Genomic DNA, 21,793 nt, shown 5'->3' on the forward strand with positions numbered 1-21,793 from the left:
GATGTGAAGGGACAAGACAGACCCAGCTCATCTGTGCGACTGTTGGTCCCTAGAGGCAGGGGTGGGGGTGAGGGGTCACTGTGGAGATGTTTCCAAAGTCACGTGTTTGTCCCCAGATCTTTGCTGATGCCAGGAAGGCTTGCAGGGAAGGCGGTTTATGTGCCCCAGAAGGACAGTGGCAGGGCCTGAAAGGGGAAGGGAGCACAGATCAGGCCACAGACACAAGAACACCAAAAGCGGGCTCCAGTTCAGGGCCCTTTCGCACGTAGAATAAGAGCTCAAAGGATCACAGAGAAGCAGACCAAGGCTTATTTGTTTTGCGCTGAAAATGGACCAGCCCCGATTCTCATAGCGTTCCTCCTTCTGAGTAGAACTTGATCCCCTCCAGTGTTGGTAAGAACAAAATAGGAACCATTTCAATAGTCTTTTTGCTGTTAATAATTTTAATTTTAGAATGTGGCTGTATGTAAGCGGCAGCAGGCTTCCCCCTGTCTGTTTCGAGTTCATAAACCAGGGGGAAGTTCGTTTTAATTGGTGGCATTTTCAGTCAACCATTCAGCTTGTCAAAATTGAAAGAGACAGAAGTCTAGCCTCTCCGCACGGGGCACTGTGGCCGTGGGAGTCCAGCCCTTTGCTGGGGTGGGCATGGGGCATAGAGTGGAGGGTCCCAGCCGGATGAAGAGGAGCCAGCCAGGCTAGGCAGAAGGGTGGGCTGGTTTTGCAGGGTGTCAGGCCAAATGGGAGAGAAGTAGGTGCTGAATCTGAGGGTGAGTCAGGCTACCGATGTGCAGGCAGAACAGAGGTGAAAGGTGCGGGAAGACGGTAGCACATCCCAGTTTGATTAGATAAACGCAGGTAGAAGCGTCTGGACCTCGAGGTCAGTTCCAGCTTCCAAGGTTCCCCCTGGACAGTTGGGGCTCTCCAGGCCACAACATCTGGGTTCTGGGCAGGATGTCTGCCCGACACTTTCCTTTGCATATTTTTAATGCTGCTCCCTAGACGGGCGATAGGAGAACAGACAAAGGCTCACCACGCTGAATTCCACCACAGGGAGGGAGCCAGGGTGAGGGCTGAGTGGATGGACACAGTCAGCCCCAGTTTGGTACCCGACTGCCACTTACAAACTTGTTACTCAATCCAAAGCCTTAGTTACTCATCCGGAAAAGGAGGCTGTTGACGCTACCTGCCTCTTGGAGGAACTGAATCAGGTGGTAAGGCCCTTAGCCCTAAGCCCGACTCAGGAGCGCCACTTCGTATGCTTACAGTAGTAAAATAAAGTCTTCATTCCTTCTGGGTCTAGAGTTTACACAAGAGTCAAAAACTGTTGAGAGTACTTTTAAAAAAAATTTTGGTCGTGCCGTGCAGCATGTGGGATCTTAGTTCCCCGACCAGGGCTCGAGCCCATGCCCCATGCAGTGGAAGCGCGGAGTCCTAACCACCGGACGCCAGGGAAGTCCCATGTTGGGAGTATTTTTAGATGCAGTCCCTGATACTGATGAGTTCACAAAGTCCAACGAGTGGCAGTTTGGAAATGCAGAAATATGCCCCTAAGGGTAAGAGTAACTAACACTTTGGTTGAAATTGCCATGAGTCTTAAATTCTGTTTTTAAAGGGCTAGTGAGGGGAGAGAGTGACTGAAGAGTAGGTTAGGTTATTAGATCTTATAGATGAGCTTCAGAGGAAAAATGCCAAAATCTGTGACAGGATACCCAGCGGTGGGGATCACCAAGCTGAGGGCTTCTCTCTCCAAGGGATGGGAGCAGAGATGCCACCCTGGGGAGTGTGACAGCTGTGGCCACTGCAGGGCCACCACAGTGAGTGGCTAGGGGTGCAGAGAACTGGTCTACACCCAGACTTTGGGTGGAGTGTGCTTTTTCTTTGCGTCCCCCCGGGGAGCAGTTCGCAGCGAGAAGAGCACACGTGGGCAAGAGAGAGGGTAGGACACAGTTCTCATCAAACTACTCCATCTGCCAGTATTAGCACCTACCAACAACAAAAATAGATTTTAAACATTCATGAAGTATGGGGTCTTCACAAGCATAAGGCCTGAGTATCAGCTGGCAGTGGAATCAGTAGAAATAAGACTTTTTTTTTTTTTTTGCGGTAAACATTTTTGGGAATGTTTACCCCATTTCACAAATGAGGAAAGCAGGGCTCAAGGAGGATATATAACTTGCTCAAAAACCTAGTTAACAAGTGACCAAACCTGGATTTGAACTAATGTCTTGTTTTTCTCTGAAGAGTCCTGCATGGGTTTGGGGATCTTTAAGTCAGAAACTATTTTAGTATTATTAGAAATGGAATGGAATGAAGAATATTAATCTCAGCTTTGAAGCCTCAGGTTTCTTTGAATTTTCAGCCAGTGTTCCTGAAATCTACTCTTGAGGAGCAGAAAGAAGCAGAAAGGAAGGCTTCACATCTGCATTTGAAGATCCTGAAAAACGCCATTCCTTGCACCTTGAGAAATGTGTTGGGACCTGCTCTCCTGCTTCCATCTGGACCTTGAAGTCTGTGTACCCCTCTCTTTCTTGCATTTTGCTGCCCTTTCCCCTCATGTTGCATAACCCCAAATAAGCCCACCAGTGCCCTTCATATATATCTTCTTTTTTTTTTTTTTTTTGCCGTACGCGGGCCTCTCACTGTTGTGGCCTCTCCCGTTGCGGAGCACAGGCTCCGGATGCGCAGGCTCAGTGGCCATGGCTCACGGGCCCAGCCGCTCCGCGGCATGTGGGATCTTCCCGGACCGGGGCACGAACCCGTGTCCCCTGCATCGGCAGGCGGACTCTCAACCACTGCGCCACCAACGAAGCCCCATATATATCTTCTTATACCTACTGATAGTAGGATTTTCTCCTGTGCCAGGGAAAAGAATTAGCTCCTGAGTTGGAACCCATTTCTCTCCACTCCAATCTTGTCCATCCTTAAATTTCAACTCTTATAGAACCTCCTTGAAGAGTTTTCTATAATACCTCTTGTCTCTTCAAATCCTGTAGCACTTTTTACCAGCCAATTACACTTGCTGCCTGTATTTGGTGGGTATCTCTCTTCTCACTCAATAGCTTATAAAGATTTGGAAGACAGGATCTGTGCCTTCTCTTATCCCGATGCCTCACATATAATAGATGCTCAATAACCATTATTGAATGAACAAAATCTCTCCCTTCCAAATTTTCTTTATTTATTATACTGAACTACACCTCTGAGTCTTACACCGTCACCGCTACACATTTAAATAGGTCTATTGCTGTATAGAGACCTAGGACAGCCAATGAGAATCTGATCATGTTGCTGTTCTAATACTGCCTCCAATTCTACTCTGGGCCTTTACTTTCCTACAATACAGGCAGCCCTTTCCTCTGTGAACACTGAAGAGTGATAGAGAGGTTATCCAAGTCTTCAGTGTTTGCTTTGGAATGTGCCAGGGTGGGGAGTAGTGAGGAAGCTTTCCTTCAGCTCAGTTTCAAATTCAGGACATCAAACTGCTTCCCTTACTCTTGTCTCCCTCCTCACAATGCCCCAGTGCCTGGTCAGAGTTCAGTACAATCAGCATGTTTTTAGCGTTTGGGGGGGCGTGTCACCACACATTGGCCCTGATGGACAGTATGACTGACCAGTAAGTGATCAGTGGCCCAGCCCCGTCTCAGCTCTAGACAGTGATTCAGCACCATGGACAAGGTTAAGGAAAGACAGTCCAGTTTTCCTTTTTCTTCCCAGCTCTCCTGTACTTCTGAAGGCCAGTGAAGCTGGGAATCCCATTCTAAACAAGCGGGAGGAGAGAAGCAAGGGGGAGCCTCCCCTCCTGGGAAGTCCACTCTCTGAATCATAAATCAGACCCTCTGCTTGACTAAAGTGACCTACACAGAAAGAGTTCTCTTTTCTTGGAGTAAAGGTCTCATGCACAAACCAGGCTGACACTTGTCCACTGATAGCCTCCCACTGGCATTTAACTCGTTCAGATGTTCTACTCGGGCCGTGTCGATTCCAGAGGGGTCTTTATCACCATTGTACTGTACGTGGGCTTGTTCAAGTCAATATTCTTATATAAAGCAGTGGAAAAAGCCAGGATATTCTCTTCTTCCTTTGAAATTTTTTTTTTTTTAGTATACACATTTTATATTCTGCCTTTAAAGCTATTTCTGCTGCACAGCTGCTTTACCGAGACTCAGACTCCTACGGCCCTGCTTGGTCCGACACGTACCTTGAATATCCTTTCACATTGTTTGATTTCTGCAGTCAGTTGTATAATGAGGAGGGAGTGTGCATTGAGTTTGGAGATTCCTATTAACCAGGTCTAACCCGTGAATCTATTTTTGTGCTTTTCTTTATTAGAAATAGCAGGGAACATGGTAATATTTAAACACAACTACTTATAGGAGCTTGGCTTCAAAAATACACCTTACCAAGTTTTCTTTGCCCATTTGACATTTCAAAATGTTTTACTACATTTTCACATCATCAGAGCACCTCTTCTCCATTTGCTCTCTGGGCTGTGAATACAGACCATTGCAAATGACAGTGGATGTTTTGGAGGGTCATTTGGATTTGCGATCCTCTGCTGACATATTGGGAGTGTTTCATTCTGCTCTTGGCGTTGCCTTTGAAGATGGTCCGTAAAAAGACAGACACAGACCAAGATGATAAGGCGGGACAGGTGTTGGGAATAGATAGAAGAGAGCTATCTTCAATACTTGAGGGAGGGGATCTCATGAGAAAGGGGAGTAGAAGTATTCTGTGTCGTTCCCAAAGAGAATCAATGAGTGAAATCTATAGGGGGACAGATTTTGAATCAACCTAAAAAGTACCTAAATACTAGAGCTGCCAGGCTCTCTGGAACAGGCTGCCATGTGAGGTCGTGAGCCTCCAGGCACTGCAGGTGCTGTACCCCAAGTTGACCGGGCTGTCTGCCCAGAACGATCCTTCCAGAAATAACAGGTCCATTTCAGCTGTGAGAATCGCTGCTCCTTACTCTCTGGCATTACTGTTGGGACTTAGGGCATTGGAAGCCATAGGTACTCTTGTCTCCTGGGAGCAGAAACTGTGAATCCTTTTGAACTGCTTAATACAAATGCCCTAACAGGCCAAGATAGCCAAAGATAAGGTAGAAAGTGAGTTTGGAGCTGTTGAGTCAGGCAGCCTTTTATTTCAGGTGGAAATACTTTACTCTCATGACCCAGCTATTTAGATGATTTTTTTACATGTCTTAAAGTGGACCACAATCCTTCATCTTGTTGCATTAATCAAGACTTGCCCAATATCTTACCAACATCGGGATGTCAGTAAAAATGGGATAGTGATTCCCATTCAAATAAAAGGAGCTGTACAGTCTATACAGTACCTTCTTTGAGATTTCTCCTTTTGATGTTCCCCACAGTTCTCTAAGGAGGCCTGGAAAATGTTGTTTTCTCAACTTCTGTAGGGAGAGAACTGAGACCTAGCGGGTTTAGTGACTTACCATATCGTGCAGCTTGCGGGTAGCACTCGACCTGGGCTGGAGTGGGAATGGGGATCCGGGAAGCTGGGCAGTATCTGCGGCCATGCCAGACATCAGCAGTGTGACTCTGGACGGTTTCATGTGTATGGTGAGGGTTTTGGAGTAGGATGAACTCCAGGGTGCCCACCCTACCCTGCTGTCTCGGCTTCTCAGGCCTCTTCATACGCATGGCCTCTGGCACAGTCCTTACTCTTTGCTTGGCAGGTAGGAGGTCAGATGAAACAAATTTTGGGGTTAGAGAAAAGCATCCTGATGTGCTGGTGTGTGTTTCCAGGGTGGTGACATTTCATTTCAGCTGCTGTAAGACACCTCTGTGTCAGCTCACTTTCACAAGCTTGAGAACTTTGGCTGCATTTTGGTTTGGGGTTTGGAATTTGAGGATATGTTTGTTTACCTCTGTGGGCTCACTTGTGGTGTGGAGCGGTGGAAGTGGCCTTTATGAATTTCCTCTACCCTACATGTAGAAAAGTCAGCAGGAATCACGAGGGCTCCTCACTTTACAAGGCGTAGACTTGCAAAGAAAGTGATGCTTTAGTCTGATTTTACTTTTTAACTAAGTAAGGCTATTGAATTCAAAAGTCAATTTGATATTGCTTATGTCTTTTTACAAAACTAACCTGTTTCCATGTACTGCAAAAGCAATCCATGTTCATTGTAGAAAATGTAAAAATAAGGAAAATTACATGGTTACCTATAATCTCCCAAAGATAACTGCTATTAACATTTTGTTAAAATTTCCTGGACTGGTTTTCTGCACGCCTATACACGTTTTAAAAGAAATTAGTATAATATTGTACATACTGATTTGTAAACCTTTGTTGTTAATGGTCAACTTTTTCCTATTTTACTAAATATTTTCTTAAAGGATTTGATCGGAGTGTGGATTGGGGAGCCATGTAGTGTTCTAGTGTGTGGCCGTATCAAAATTTCATGTAACCTGTTTCCTACTGTTGGCTCTATTGGGTGCTTACAATAGTTTGCTAATATGAATCATTTTTGAAGATGTCTTTTCACATAAATCCTTGACAATACAGTAGATGTAGGTCTGATTTGTCAAACAAAGAAAACTAAAGCTGGATTTCCGTTTTTCGGGGTATCAGCCACGCTGTTGAGCATTTATGAGAAAATGGTCACCTATACGCTTACTAAGGTCGATTGACATGGTCACCCCAAAGGTTTGGGGAGACGTCCCCCACTGTCACCATCACTGGATTTGGTACCGGGCTCCTGGCTTCTTCACACACTTAGGGTCCTGCTTAAAAGCCAAGGCAGTGGATTCATCTTGCTTTTCTCTTCTTTTGATTCTCTTTTAGCCTGATGAAGTCCTCCGATATCGATCAGGATTTATTTACAGACAGTTACTGCAAGGTGTGCAGCGCACAGCTGATATCGGAGTCTCAGCGCGTGGCCCACTACGAGGTAAGAACAGCTTCTCTCACTGAGTGTGTTCAGATGGAAGCGAGAGTAGCCTGGGTCAAGGCTGTGGGACCTGAGGGTGCTGCTTTCTGGACCTGGGGCAGAACTTGAGAAGCACAGGGCCTGAGCCGGAGAGTCTGAGATCAGGCCAGGACAAATGTGCATGCATGGGGCTGGAGAGAGCGCTGGGGATGTCACTCTCAGGCCCCTGGCTGCTCCCCAGATTCTGCTTTGTTCTTTGTCCCTCAGCCCCTGGGGACCCAGTGGGCTTTCTCTACTTGTTAAATCTGTCATTGCTCATCCTTGAAGTTCCTTTCAGGGACACAGCCCAGGTTTCATTAGTGCCAGCTTCTCTTTCCTTCTCTGACCCTGAAGAAAAGCTCAGAGGCCCTTTCTTCATCACTGGAGGGAAACACAGCAGCATCAGTGGTTCAGCACCAAATTCCTCCCACCTTCTGGCTGCTGCCCCCAAAAGCATTTATTAGCAAGAAGACATCCCTCCGCAGGGTGTTGCCCAAGTTTTAAGGTCCAGATACTCTTGAAGGACATAATTCATTGGCTTTGGCTTTTTAGGATGGAAGTTCAAATGGCTGCTTTTTGATCTTTTATTGGGAAGAGAGGATGAGAGGAGAGAGGTCGACCAGTTTCTGAGGAGGGAATGGCGGGGGGGCACACGTGGAGAAAAGGGGAGCCTGGGCCCCCAGATGCTTCTCAGGGCCGTTAGCTTTGCAAGAGAACATATACCAGCGAGAACATGAGCTTTCAAGGGCAATAATTTGTAAGTAACTTTAGCTAGAGGGCTTAGCCAGCAATGTTCTTTTTGTCTGGCACCTGCCAGTTGTCACTGTCACTCACCAAACTCCTTGAGCCTCAGATTCCTCCGCGCACGAGGAAAATAATAATAATCACATGCACGCACACACCGAGCGACGCGTTCCTCGGACCATGTGTTGTCCTCAGGGTTTTGTGGTGACCAGAGAGACCCCTCGACATAGCATTTGTGAAAACACTTCGGAAGCTGTACAGTGTGGCAAACGTGCAAAATTACGTCATTGCTCATTATTAACTCCGTGGCACCAATATTTGGATGGAGGCAAAGCAAACTTGCTCTTCAGAGAAAATTTTTAAACATCAGCCTCTGTGAAAAAAGTGTTGTGAAAAAGCATGTTCTCTTGTCAGTAGGCAACTGAGTAGAAGAGGAAGGGAGTGTGAATGCAGAAGAATGATCAAAACGGAAGATAGCCATCTTTCGAAATTAAGAATTTCTAAATTCTGTAGATGTTGCTTTGTAAACACATATGGTTTTTATTAATTCCATTTCCCCAGTGAAGGAAAATCAGGGAATTTGTTCCTGCTCTGAAATTCCACAGCCTCCTATTATGTTCTCCCTTTATTAGACTTTTTGGGTTCCATTTTTAGTCATCTTACTAGATTCTTGAGGCCAGAAAGAGAGTTTTATTCATGTGATCGTCCATAATTTCTGGGACAGCATGTGCACATCAGAGCTTTTGTTTACAAAAATAGCCTGGTGACACTGTCCAAACACTGCTTTGTTGTTACCTGAGCTAGAAAAGTAATGTCAGAAAATCGAAAACAACAACAAAATTTTTTTTAAGGAAAAACATCTTAGCTGCTCAGTTACGGGTTTAGTTATTTGAACTCAAGTCTTCCTGTTACCACACTGTACCAGCTGTGGCATAACTTACTTGTTTAGAGGATGTGTTAAGATTTGTTGCGTGTAGCATAGATGAGAGGGAGAAGAGAAAGCAATCACAACAGATCTGCAGTTAACCCAGTTACATAGCATCAGAACAACATGAAATGTGTTCCTGTTAACCAGGGATGGGAACTCTGGGCGAGGGTTCACCCCCTGCTTCCAGGTAGAGGTGGGTACTTGCTTTGGGGGAAATACACATGCAGAGCTGCTGCGGGTGCGGAAAGGGTATAGCTGGGACTGAGCGCACTTTGTGAGGTCTCTGGTCTTCCAGCTTCGGTAGGAGACGTTCTTCATCTCTAGGAGGACGGCTCCTATCAGATGATCTCAAAGGCCATCTGAGAACAGATATTTTCATGCCATTCATCCCTCCCACCCCCCCACACCCCCTCTGCTGAAATTGCACGTAGAGTGGGTCTCTGTGAGTCCTGTTGCCAAAATTTGACCACTGTACACCGGGGCCGGATTAAATCTCGGAGACAGAGTTTGGGGGGAAGTAGAAAGAAATAGTTTTATTGCTTTGCCCGGCAAAGGGGGCCTAATGCCCTCGAGACTGTGTGTCCCACCCTGGTGCGGGTACAGTGTTCAAGGAGCAGGGCGTGGTGAGCACATGGGCATTCTTCTGATTGGTCAGTGGTGAGGTAATGGGAAGTCAGCATCATCAGCCTTCTGGTTCCAGCCCGTCTGGGGTCTGTGTGTTTGTGGGCAGCACACAGTTAACTTCTCCCACCTGCTGAGGGTTTCAGTATCTGCAAAACAGCTCGAAGGACATGGTTCAGAATATTATTTATAGTCCTGGAGGAAGAACTAAAGGTCCTTGACTTTGTTTAATGGTTAAAGTATTATTATTTGTCTTGCTTGACTATTTTCCTTTCTTTCTGCATTTTCTCACTCCTCTGACTAAATTTATTCTTTGACTAACATTCTCCTACAGACAAAGAGGCAGGCGGAGGACATGGGTGGGTGTCCATTCTGGGAAGGTCTCATAGGGTCCAGCTCTGTTACGGTCCCAAATCCCAGTCAGTTCATTGAAAATGTGGCTACAGTTATTCTCAGTGCTCTTCCACTGATTTATTGCTTGAGTATGATTTCACTCTCGGTTTGAGCAGATCATATTCCCAGCCTCCCTACGGGGCAAATCAGTGGGAATCTTTGGTGTATGTCCTGCATGCCCAGCGCTATTAGCGTTTGATGTTGCAGGCGGTTCTGGGTTATGTGAGCCTCCAAGAGGCTCATAAACTTCCTTGGAAAGGCAAAGCCATGGATAGTTCAGTGTGGTATCTATGTGTGTGTTACCGAGAACAGGCTCTGTAGATTCTGCTCCTAAAAAGAGGCCGATCTAACTTGATATAAACAGAGTGTTCATCCTTCTGCCCATTTGACTGTCTGATGTATATGCTATGTTGTGCTGTTAATTTTTTAGATCCTTGCATATTCCAAATTCAAAAGGGTGAGTCATCACCGAGAGCTATTATGGTCCAGAGAGATTTGTGGGGATGACGTGAATTTTTGAGGTTTCAGTGGATGGGTTAAATTTAGAGGTTACTAGAATAAGAAGCCTTGGAATCTCCAGGGAGGCTGGCCTGGCTGGACTGGAAGCTTTGTGTTGGAGAAGAGAGGCTGGCAGCACCTACAGGTAGGGTGGGGTCAAGGGGTAAGGAAAGGGGAGTCTGGACTCCTGTGAGGCTCTTAAGTATTTGAGAGTGTAAAAAATAATTGTGCATTTCTGAGTGACAGCCATCGATGGTGGTCAAGATGTATTGTTGGGAAAAGAACAGCTCTTGATATGACTTTTGCCAAGAGACTAACATGCTAGTCTGCTGAAGTAGGAGGAAAAAAAACAAAGCAGACGTGTAATGGCTGATAGCTTCATGTCCCATTTAAAAGCCTGAACCTTTGTACAGGAGGACAACCTAATATATGTCTAATGGACCAAACCCTTCCATGCTATACTTTTAAGATCTCTTTTTACATATGAAGTTCTGGGCTGAAAAACAGGGGAAACATAAAGACATTATTGTTTTTCTTACTTGCTAAGCATTAATAACATGTAATATTTCAGTGGAAAATATAATTAGATGTCTCTGCTCACTGGTTGAATAGTCTGAATCAATAGAACAAGTAGACACAGACACAGAGGGGAAGAGAACGCTTTCAAATGAACATGCCTGAATGTTACAGAGGTTAGAACTTGTTTCCCATTGAGGCCATGAGGGAAGGGCTGCTTTTCTAAGTGTAGGAAGAAGAAGATTGCAAGACTATGAGAACTGAAACCAAAAGGACAGAAAGATTATTTTCTGGAGTAAAACTAAAGGAAGAAGATGAATGATCATATCTAGCAGGAGAGAAAAAAACTCGTTAGGCAGACCCAAGGGAGCCAGCCATCAACGTGCCAGCCCCGATGCCTTGCCCATTTTGTGAACCCTAATACCCTTGTGTTACTTTGCTGGCCGTGTAATTAATCACTGCTTGTGAAATCCCTGTCTCAGAGGCACCTCCAAACAAGATTGCAAGCTTCATGAGGGCAGGCCAGAGCCATGCACTGTATTTCTTATTTATTTCCACAGCTTGGCCCCTGGTTGTTGCTCATGGGCACTTCGAGGGTGATGAAGAGGTTGCGGTGGGGATTGGCAGAGGGAAGCAGTGGGGCAGGTGTAATGGAAGCGTTCATGGGTGCACCAGAATACGCGATGGTGTACGTTCGGAGGCGCTCTATACTCTCGGAGCAGCCTTCAATGTAGAGGTGACAGTTCTGCAGTTATAGGAAAGGCGGTTCTCTAAACTGATGGGGAACTCTTCAGACATCTCTGAATCTTGTAGTAATGTCAGTCCTGGCAAGTGAACCCTATCAGTCCCCCCGGAAATGTCAGAATCTAGTGGCAGGTGCATTGGGTCTTCAGGGGCATGCTGAAACGGATTTTTCAGTTTCACCTGTTTTGATGTCATTCCAACAGAACTCTGCCTTCCTTAGCTTCTGGTTAAAGTGGGGAATAGCTGAAGGGCACTCTCTTAGTCTCTATAGGTCCAATAGTGAATGGGGCATAAGTGTTTCCTGGGTAGAGACAACAAGGTAAACATGAGGTCTCCAGTATATGCTGATTAGTGTCTTGACTTTTTGGTGTTACCAATGCCTTCATTGCCTTCTCCCCCTTAGTCCCTCACACCTTCTTTTCCACTTTGCTTCTTCCTTTTGCTAATTGCCTGAGTAAGCATGCAAGCTGGACAACTCCTGGCATATGTGTGAGAGTTGGGGGTCAATGTTGTGTTGTGTTTCTGCATCAGTCCTGCCAGGTACCACGCTAACTGGACTTGAATATCGTCTGGGCTCACTATCCTCACACCATTCGCATCTCTCCTGGGTACCACTGGTGATGTGCTCCTGGAGATGCAAGTACTAACTGTGTGAGGACAATAAAGGATCTTTATCGCAGGGTCCTGTGGGGATGCCTCCTTTGCATTGTACACTGAGATTTGCTGTTTTAGTCTCTTCAGATCTCTTATAGTCATGACATGCTTAATTTCTCCCAGATGCTCTTTCTACACTTATTGGTGCATCTGCCCAGGCTAAAGCAATTCTTACTACCTTTCCTCATGTCCCTGATTGCCTGATACTCTTCAGTGTCTGTTTCTTGACCAATTCATGAAGACTCTTGAGCTTCTGTGAAATTTGTTCCTATTCTTATGTTTTTCTATTGTTTATTCCAGCAGGTCTGGCCAGTTTACCTTTTATCACTTATTATTAATTAATACAGTTTACCTTGGGGACCACCAACACTCACAGCCCACTTTCTGCCTGAGATTGATTTAAGGTTTGGAGACTATTCAAAGCTTTTCTAATTCCAGATCATAACAGCTTTAGTAATACAATTCTCTCAGTAATATAGAAGGCTTCTGATTTTTTTCCTTTCAGAAAGCTCCTCATGTCATAACCATACAATGTTTCCCAGACATAATTTCAAGGCTGTTTATTATATTGCTTCCTCACTTCTATGCCTCTATTTTTCAGTTTCATCGTGGCTACCTTGAGGTTATCTAAAAGTGGGTGGAAAGACCCATCCTTAACCTGATTTTTGCCAAAGGCCTGAGTCACAACGTGCAACTGAGAAATCTCACGGGGTCTCCAATACACAATGTCTTTTAAAATGCCAGAGAGGCAATGAGGGAAGGGGCAAGATGGGGTAGGGAATTAAGAGGTACAAACTACGATGTATAAAATAAATAAGCTACAAGGATATATTGTTCAGCACAGGGAATATAGCCAATATTTTATAAAAAACTATAAATGGAGTATGATCTATAAAAATTTGGGATCGCTATGTTGTACACCTCAAACTAATATAATATTGTAAATCAACTATACTTCTACCCCAAAATAAACAACTACCCCAAAATAAAGTTAAAAATATACTTTGGGGTAGAACTATACTTCTGCCCCAAAATAAAAAATATACTTTGGGGTAGAACTATATTTCTACCCCAAAATAAACAACTACCCCAAAATAAAGTTAAAAAATGACATCTGTTTGAGGTGACTAGAAGCAATTAGCAAATGACTTTTCCAGCTCTCTAAGTCTCAAACTTCTGAAATAGCTTCTTATTTTGCTTATGTCTATTTGCTAGTGTGTCAGCTACACATCATAGTTCTTGTAGTTCTTTGATACTTTTATAAAAAACCTAGCTGAACGTCAGCAACAGGCAACTAGGAACAGGTAACATCTATCCAAGCAATCTGTTTTCCATCCTCTTCTAGTTTTCTTAGCATTTTAACCATTTCCTCGTGCAGAACCATCCAGTTCTAGCACCATAAGCTCTGGAGGCAGGTCTGCCCTCCGGGGTATTATAGGCAGTAGCTTTGCCAATATTTTGTCAGTGTATATCCCGGATCTGCTGTATCTGTGCCCTCCCCACCTAACTCTCCACCTGCTAAGACAATGCCAAACATTTGGTGTCTTGTTATGGGAGAACCCCCATTTCTATCTTAGACAAGGCAGGCTAACTGCAGGCACAAAAGTCTCAGCATCTTAGAAATAAAAATTTCTTTACTGCCTGCGTTATAGCCCATTGGGGTTAGCAGAGGGGGTTTTGTACCATGTAATTATTTAGGACAAAAGTTGACAGAGGCTCCACTGTCTTTGCTCCTGACAAAGATGATAGAGCCATCAGCTGCTCTGAGTATCAAAGTCCAGCTGACATTTGAGGGACCGGTGGGCAACGTGGGTGACTATGCAGGACATTTTAGGGGCCAGGTCTGCAAGTGACAGCACCATATTCACCCACATTCTGCTGACCAGACCTCAGGCCTATGTTTTCTTCTGACTGCATGAGAAGCTGGGCAACCAATGTGGCTTAGCTGGGTTCCCTGGAGGAAAATGGAGCCGGTTTGGTGAACATACAGCACTGCCTCTGTGCACTGCATGTGTGTGACACCAGAGGGACATCGTGACTAGGACCTGCTGTGGGTTCGCTGGGGATGGAAGGGGGAACGTGGAGAAGAAAGAGGAAAAGAGGAAAGGCTGTACATCCCCAAGGGAGTGCTCTTGACAAACAAACATGTAAAAAACAACTCTGAGGAACTTCCCAGTGGTGCAGTGGTGAAGAATCCGCCTGCCAATGCAGGGGACACGGGTTCGAGCCCTGGTCCGGGAAGATCCCACATGCCATGGAGCAACTAAGCCCGTGTGCCACAGCTACTGAGCCTGCGCACTAGAGCCCGTGAGCCACAACTACTGAAGCCTGTGTGCCTAGAGCCCATGCTCCTCAGCAAGAGAAACCACTGCGATGAGAAGTCCGCGCACCGCAACGAAGAGTAGCCCCCGCTTGGCACAACTAGAGAAAAGCCCACGCGCAGCAACAATGACCCAACGCAGCCAAAAATAAATAAATAAATAAATGTATTAAAAACAAACAGACAACTCTGGCAATCACGTGTCTGGGGGCACCTGTGAAGTGGATGCCTATTTCATTTCCATGATGTGTGGAAAACTGAAGCCAACATGTGTTGTTTGTCTGAGACAAAGAAATACAATGCTATCAAATGAGGATTTTCTCTCCACCTCCTCTGACTTAATTGGTCAAGCCCAGAGATTTTCCATTTGTAATTTAGAGACTGTGTTCTGAGCCACATGTCTAACCGGGAGGATCCCCCTCTGCTCTGCCTTTTTGGGCCCCGCCATCCGGTCTCCCAGGCTCTGAGCTCTGGGGGGCCCAGGTGGTGAGCGGCCTGCCTACCCCACACTCAGGGGCTCTCCATCTGTGGGCAGGAGCTGGGGATCTGCCCTTGGTATCTCAGCATCTTCTGAAGATGGATGTTTGGGAGAAATTTCTCTTTGCTCTCCCTTATGAGAAAAGGTGTCCTTCTGCTCGCGAGGCTGCTTTATCACAGCCCCTTGACTCTGATCTACTTTCCTACTTTGCTTTATCCACCAGATTCATGGCCACATCCAGCAACAGGATTTTGTGGGCACATTTATTGTGCTCACTTTACCTCTAGATGTTATTATTTTCTTTCCCCTGTTTTAATTTAAATCTGTACCTCTCAATTATTGATTTCATCCTTTTGCGTTAGAGGTGGATGGATTTTGATATGTCTTCTTAAAGTCTTTGAAGAAAAGAGCGGGGGATAAACATATCAATATTTAATCTTTTTATTTTTAACATTTTATTCGTTTTTGTTTTGACAAGGGGGTAAATTTATATGACTCAAAATTCAAAAAGGGAGGAAGAGTGTATAATGTGAAAATTCTTCCACTTATTCCTGTTTCTCAGCTACCCAGTTCTTCTGAGAAGAATCCTGGGTGACCGATTTTCTTTGAAATGAGCTATGCATATCGATGCAGCTTAATTTTTTTAAAAAATTCTATTAGAGTTGATTTACAATGTTGTGTTACTTTCTGCTGAACAGCAAAGTGTAACAGTTATACATATACATATATCCACTCTTATTTAGTTTCTTTTCCCATATAGCTCATTACAAAGTATGGAGTAGAGTTCCCTGTGCTATACGGTAGGTCCTGATTAGTTACCTGTTTTATATATAGTAGTGTGAATGTCAGTCGCAATCTCCCAGTTTATCCCTCCCCACCACCACTTTCCCCCCGGTAACCATAAGTTTGTTTTCTACATCTGTGACTCTATTTCTGTTTTGTAAATAAGTTCATTTGTACCATTTTTTTTAGAGTCCATATATAAGCGATATCACATGATTTTTGTCTTTCTCTGTCTGAGTTATTTCACCCAGTATGACAATCTCTAGGTCCACCCATGTTGCTCCAACTTAATTTTTCCTTTTCTTTACTTTTCACAAATGACAGCAAGCTAGACCCTCCACTTTTTGTTTGTTTTAATTGTGGCTTAGATTCTCATGATATGAACGTATCACAGCTTGTAAAGAAAAAATTTACTGAATTGACTGATGACTCCTTGGCAGGTTTGATAAAACTCTGGTAGCAGGAAGATTCTCCCTGTGAACCCGTTTCGTGACGCACAGGTCAGTTACTTTTCAGATCCTGGCTCCTACTGAATGGTTACTGACAGGGACAATTTTTCTTCCAGTTTTCCGTTCCCGGCATTCCCTTGAAAGCATACGCATTTCCGACTTCTGAGTCATTGAGCCGTGTGGGCTTGTTGATTTTTTTTAAGAAGATGTTAGCAGACAGGGGAATATTGAAGGCTAATGACCTAAGGAAGTGGGTTGGAGTGTTGCTGTGAGCTGTGGTGTCTTGCCCACGGTTTCTTCGGATGCTTGGAGAAGATGTGAGGGCATCATATTTCCCTCCCTCTCTGTGATTTGAGCATTTAATTCGTTTCTTTAGGCTTTTACTAAGATGCTTTAATTTTGAGTGGAATGTTTCTAGCTTTGAATTCCATCCCTTTCCCTGAGGGTCATACATAAGGCATAACTGTACCTACTCAGGCAGGATCCCTACCACCTTCAATTGCCCCCTCCTGCCTGCATCCCCCTTCTCCCTGACCCATCCTTCAGGTTTCCTGGCCTCTGGGCACATCTGTGCCACCACGATGCCAGCTGCTGGGAAGACTCTCCTGTCCACACACTCTACTGACTCAACTATAGAAACTATCCCGCCCTCACCTTGAAAAACCTACAGGCAGTTGGAAAGTTTTAGATTTTACTGAGAAAATAGGAAAAATAGAGCAAAACTCTCTTTTTTCTGTCCCCAGTATTCCTCCTTCTGCTCTGGCCTTGCAGTCCCAGATGTTGCCTTTGACTTGGGGTGTTTCTCCACCTTCCGGTTCCGGGAATCCAACCCATCCCTGTTTTCATTAATTCCTTGTAGCTCTTGACTTACTGGAAGCTAAACCTCTCCAGATTTGGCCCTAAATGCTACCTCTCATCTTACTCCCCAGTTTTCTGTGACCCTAAAGCAGCCCCTGTGTTTAACCTGGGGAATTCTATGGGATTCCGTCACTTACTTTAAAGCAGCATCTTCTTTTTCCACTTCATGGAAACATTCATACTCCTTCTCGGCCCACCTGCTAAATTCCCCAGTTTGTATCTGTGGAGTGAATTCACTCAGTTTATCCTCAGAGCAGGCGGAGTTTGCCTGAGGCAGGGAAAGAGCTTCCAGTGTTCTCAAGGTCAAAGGCCTGAGTTGTAAGTATAATCCTAGCGGCATCACTTCACCCGTCCAGAATTTAGTTTCCCCCTTCGGTACTCTGAGAAGGTTAGGGGTCTTCTTTCTTTTACCCCCATTCCTTACACCCATCTCCCCTGCATCTGCACAGGTAACCATTTTATTAGGGTTGACATATTTTTTATCTGTATATGGTCTTTGAAATGTATGTTGCTTTGTGGGCATGTATATTTTATTTATTTAATTTTTTGTTTATTTTTAAAATTATTTTTTATTGAAGTATAGTTGCTTTACACTGTTGTGTTAGTTTCTGCTGTACAGTGAAGTGAGTCAGTTATACGTATACACATATCCTCACATTTTTGGATTTCCTTCCCATTTATGTCACCACAGAGCACTGAGTAGAGTTCCCTGTGCTATACAGTTGGTCCTTATTAGTTATCTATTTTATACATAGTAGTGTATGTATGTCAATCCCAATCTCCCAGTTCATCCCACTCCCCCTTCCCTCTTTTGTATCCATACATTTGCTCTCTACATCTGTGTCTATTTCTGCTTTGTGAATAAATTCATCTGCACCATTTTTATAGATTCCACGTATAAGTGACATTATACTGTATTTGTTTTTCTCTTTCTGACTTACTCTGTATGACAGTCTCTAGGTCCACCCACATCTCTGCAAATGGCCCTATTTCGTTCCTTTTTTATGGCTGAGTACTATTCCATTGTATCTATGTACCACGTCTTCTTTATCCATTCTTCTGTTGATGAGCATTTAGGTTGCTTCCATGTCCTGGCTATTGTGAACAGTGCTGCAGTGAACATTGGAGTGCATGTGTCTTTTTGAATTACAGTTTTCTCCAGGTATATACATGTATATTTTTAAATAATTTTTATTCTAGTATAGTTTTAGATTTACAGAAAAGTTGCAAATGTAATATGGAACGTTGTGGTGTCCCCTGACCCCATCTCCCCTGCTGTTAACATCTTGAGCTACTGTGGTACATTTGTCACAGCTAAGGATCCCGGATTGATGCATTATTATTATCGTTACATAATGTACAAAGTCCGCTCTTTATTCCTTTTTCTGTTCTAGGATCCTGTCCAGGATTCCACGTTGCATTTAGTCATCCAGCGTCCTTAGGCTCCTCTAGACTGTGACAGTTTCTCTGACTTCCTTTGCTTTTGATGACCTTGATACTTTTAAGGATTATTGGTCAGGTGCTTAGTAGAAGGACAGTCCATGGAGATTTGTTTGCTGATTTTCTCATGATTAGACTGGGTTTATGGGTTTTTGGTGGGGAGGATCCCAGAGGTGAAGTGTTTTCTCGTCACATCCTATCAAGGGTCCTGTCATCCACCGGTTGGGTCACTGGTGATGGTGACCTTGATCTCCTGGATCTAGGTAGTGTTCTCAGGTTTCTCCACTGCAGATTTATTTTCCTCCTTTTCCGTATTGCAGTCTTTGGAAGGAAGTCATTAGGCACAATGTAGGCATGTCTTTTTAATGGCGTTGTGATGTGAGTTTCATTCTTGCTATTTCATTCAGCAGGATGTTTCTAAGAATCAACCACATTCCTATGTGTACATCTAATCTCTTCCTTCTACCTCCTGCTCAACATTCCACAGTGAGCAGCTGTCATATTCTGACTGTCTCATTCCTTCAGGGATGTATACTTAGGTTTCTTCTGGTCCCCCATGAACACAAACAGTGCTGGACAAACAACCTTAACCACGTTTCCTAAAGGACCTGTGTGGGCATTTTTCTGAGATGGACATACAGGCAAGAGGGGACCTTGTGCCTCATAAGCCCTGTTATCACTTACTTTGACTGAGCCTTGATCAGGAGGGGGTGATGGTTCCCATAGCCACATCTCTGCCAATAACTGGCTTTACCCAGCTTCTCGTTTTTTCCTAATCTAGTTGCTATGTGATAGCTTTGTCCTTTGAAATTGCATTTCTCAAATTATTATAAAGTTTGAACAACTTTTTTGTATACTTACTAACCCTTTTGCTGATTTCTGTTCATATTCTCTGACAATTTTTCTGTCAGTATTCTTGTATTTTTCTTTTTGATTTCCTCGTATATTCCTTCTTGAGTTTAGACACTGGAAATACCTTCTCCCATTCAGTCGTCATCTTATTAGGTCTGCTCGTGATGTCCTTTGTTCATTTTATTTATTAAGCTTGTTAATTTTTTAAAAATTTATTTATTTATTTTTGGCTGTGTTGGGTCTTCCTTGCTGCACACGGCTTTCTCTAGTTGTGGCGAGCGGGGGCTACTCTTTGTTGTGGTGCACGGGCTTCTCATTACAGTGGCTTTTCTTGTTGCGGAGCACGAGCTCTAGGCATGTGGGTTTCAGTAGTTGTGGCATGCGGGCTCAGTAGTTGTGGCTTGTGGGCTCTAGAGAGCAGGCTCAGTAGTTGTGGTGCACAGGCTTAGTTGCTCCGCAGTATGTGGGATCTTCCCAGACCAGGGCTCGAACCCGTGTCCCCTGCATTGGCAGGCGGATTCTTAACCACTGTGCCACCAGGGAATTCCCAAGCTAGTTAATCTTTATGTGATACATTTAATAAACTTTCTGCCTTACGGTTTCTTTAAGAAGTTCTTCCCATTGATTGATCACAAAGACATTGAGTATCCCAGCTCCTATTAATATGACATTTCTATTTTTGACATTCATGTCTTTAACTCTGTTTGGAGTCTACCTTTGTATATTGTAGAAGGTAGGAGTCCACTTTGATTTTCCTCCATATGGTGAACCACTTGTCCTACCACCACGTACAGTCCTTTTTTTCTCCATAATTTGTGGTTCCACCTTTACTATATGTTCATTTTCCACATGTACTTGCCTCCAAATCAGACCTTTCTATTCTGCTCTGTGATTCTGTCTATCCGGGCCAGTCCGTACTGTATTTAGTTACTATCCCTTGGTGTCGTGTCTTAATATCTGAGAGTGACAAGTCACATCTCTTTCCTCTGCTACTGCAGAGCTGTCTTGGTTAGTTGTGCAGTGTCCAATTGTGTTGTTCATATACATGCTTGAATAACCGCACAAACTCAGTTGACATTTTGATTGGAATTCCACCAGATTTCAGAATGAATTTAAACAGTGTTGATATCTTTACAGTATCAAGTCATTTTACCTTAAAGCAGGGATATCTATCCATTTATTCAATTTTAAACCCATTTTTACATTAAAATTTCAGAGAAATATAACTTAATAAACACATAACCTATGAGCACATATACAACTGTATAATTTAGTTCTTGACGTTATTTATTGTTTTCTATTCATTGGCTAAGGTTTAGTCGTTCCTCTTCAACTAAATTGAAATTGTGTTGAGGACCAAGGGTCATGCTTTTAATTTCTTTTTTCCCTCGTCACTGTCCTGCAACCTAGAGGGTCTTAATGAATACCACTTTGGGGAGTTTTTTTCTTTTTGTTAATTGACATCCAGGATAAACACCCTATGCAAGGTTATTTTTTCTGGCTTCTTCCTTTACAATTTTGGTCTTTTATTCTCCCTCTTTACTGATTTGCTTGCCTTCTCCCTCTGGCTCCCTTATTTCCTCCCCTGGGTGAAAATGCCTAATGTGGCCCTTGTCACAGTAGGGTTTATCGAGTGAGGCTAAGCACTTTTTTTGCAGTGTGGTGCACTTCCCCTGGGGACGAACAGTGTCACTTAAAACTCATCTGTGTCCTTGGTGCTGTGGGACCACCTAGAGGGGTGGGATAGGGAGGGTGGGAGGGAGAAGCAAGAGGGAGGAGATATGGGGACATATGTATATGTATAGCTGATTCACTTTTTTATACAGCAGAAACTAACGCCCCATTATGAAGCAATTATACTCCAGTAAAGATGTTTTAAAAAATAATACATTCCAAAAAAAAAAAAAAAACCTCAGCTCTGTCAATAAGTCGAGGTGAGTTTTTGGCTTTACACAACTGCATTGCCAACCATTGGAAAGATGTTAACATTTACTGCCAAGCTTAAATATCCTTACAAGCCAAAATATGCAATCTTTTTCCCCCCAATCCTTAAGCTGCATTTTCATGACCACATCTTCTTTACAAAGTGCTCTAATATTCTTTATGGAAACTTGTATTGTTTTAGGTGCTCCCATGGTAGTCTTCTTTGATCTAAAGAAAAAACCATTTTATTTTCGTAAAAGAAAGTCATAGTAGATCCTCCTTATTTTGTTAGTGACACGTCTAACCCCTGCCCAGTTGGCCGTTTTGCTTCATGTCTCCTTTTCAATCTATATGATGACCCAGAAATGTGGTTTGACTTGCACCCTGTCCAAATCCATATAATACATTTATATGATAATGAAGTTCTCCATGTTGAAAAGCGGCTTTAATCTGTGTCAGTGTGCAAAGAATTCATCAAGTTATTTGGCTTAGAAACTGCGTGTAGTGAGAAATAATTCAAAGCTGGATAAAAACGCATGGTGTCCCTTGGCTCTGGTACTTTAAAAACCCAGATGCCTTTGGAATGGCTTGGCGCGCCTCAGATGAGACATGGGTGTGTGGTGTTTATGTGCTGATTTTGTTGAGGCAGAAACAAAGTTTGGAA

General features: G+C 43.8%; 1 protein-coding gene across 3 annotated transcripts in view; it reads left to right on the plus strand.

Annotated features, from left to right (window-relative positions):
* ZMAT4 (zinc finger matrin-type 4) overlaps positions 1-21,793 on the plus strand; it is a 340,635-nt gene that overhangs the window by 79,731 nt on the left and 239,111 nt on the right. For all 3 annotated transcript variants that reach the window (XM_049704216.1, XM_049704215.1, XM_049704214.1), the window contains exon 2: positions 6,805-6,910. In XM_049704216.1, coding sequence (XP_049560173.1) covers positions 6,809-6,910 — 102 coding nt within the window. In that variant the 5' untranslated portion in view covers positions 6,805-6,808. The remainder of the gene's footprint in view (positions 1-6,804; positions 6,911-21,793) is intronic.

The sequence above is a fragment of the Orcinus orca genome, chromosome 21 (genome assembly GCF_937001465.1).
Source record: "Orcinus orca chromosome 21, mOrcOrc1.1, whole genome shotgun sequence".
Taxonomy (NCBI): domain Eukaryota; kingdom Metazoa; phylum Chordata; class Mammalia; order Artiodactyla; family Delphinidae; genus Orcinus; species Orcinus orca.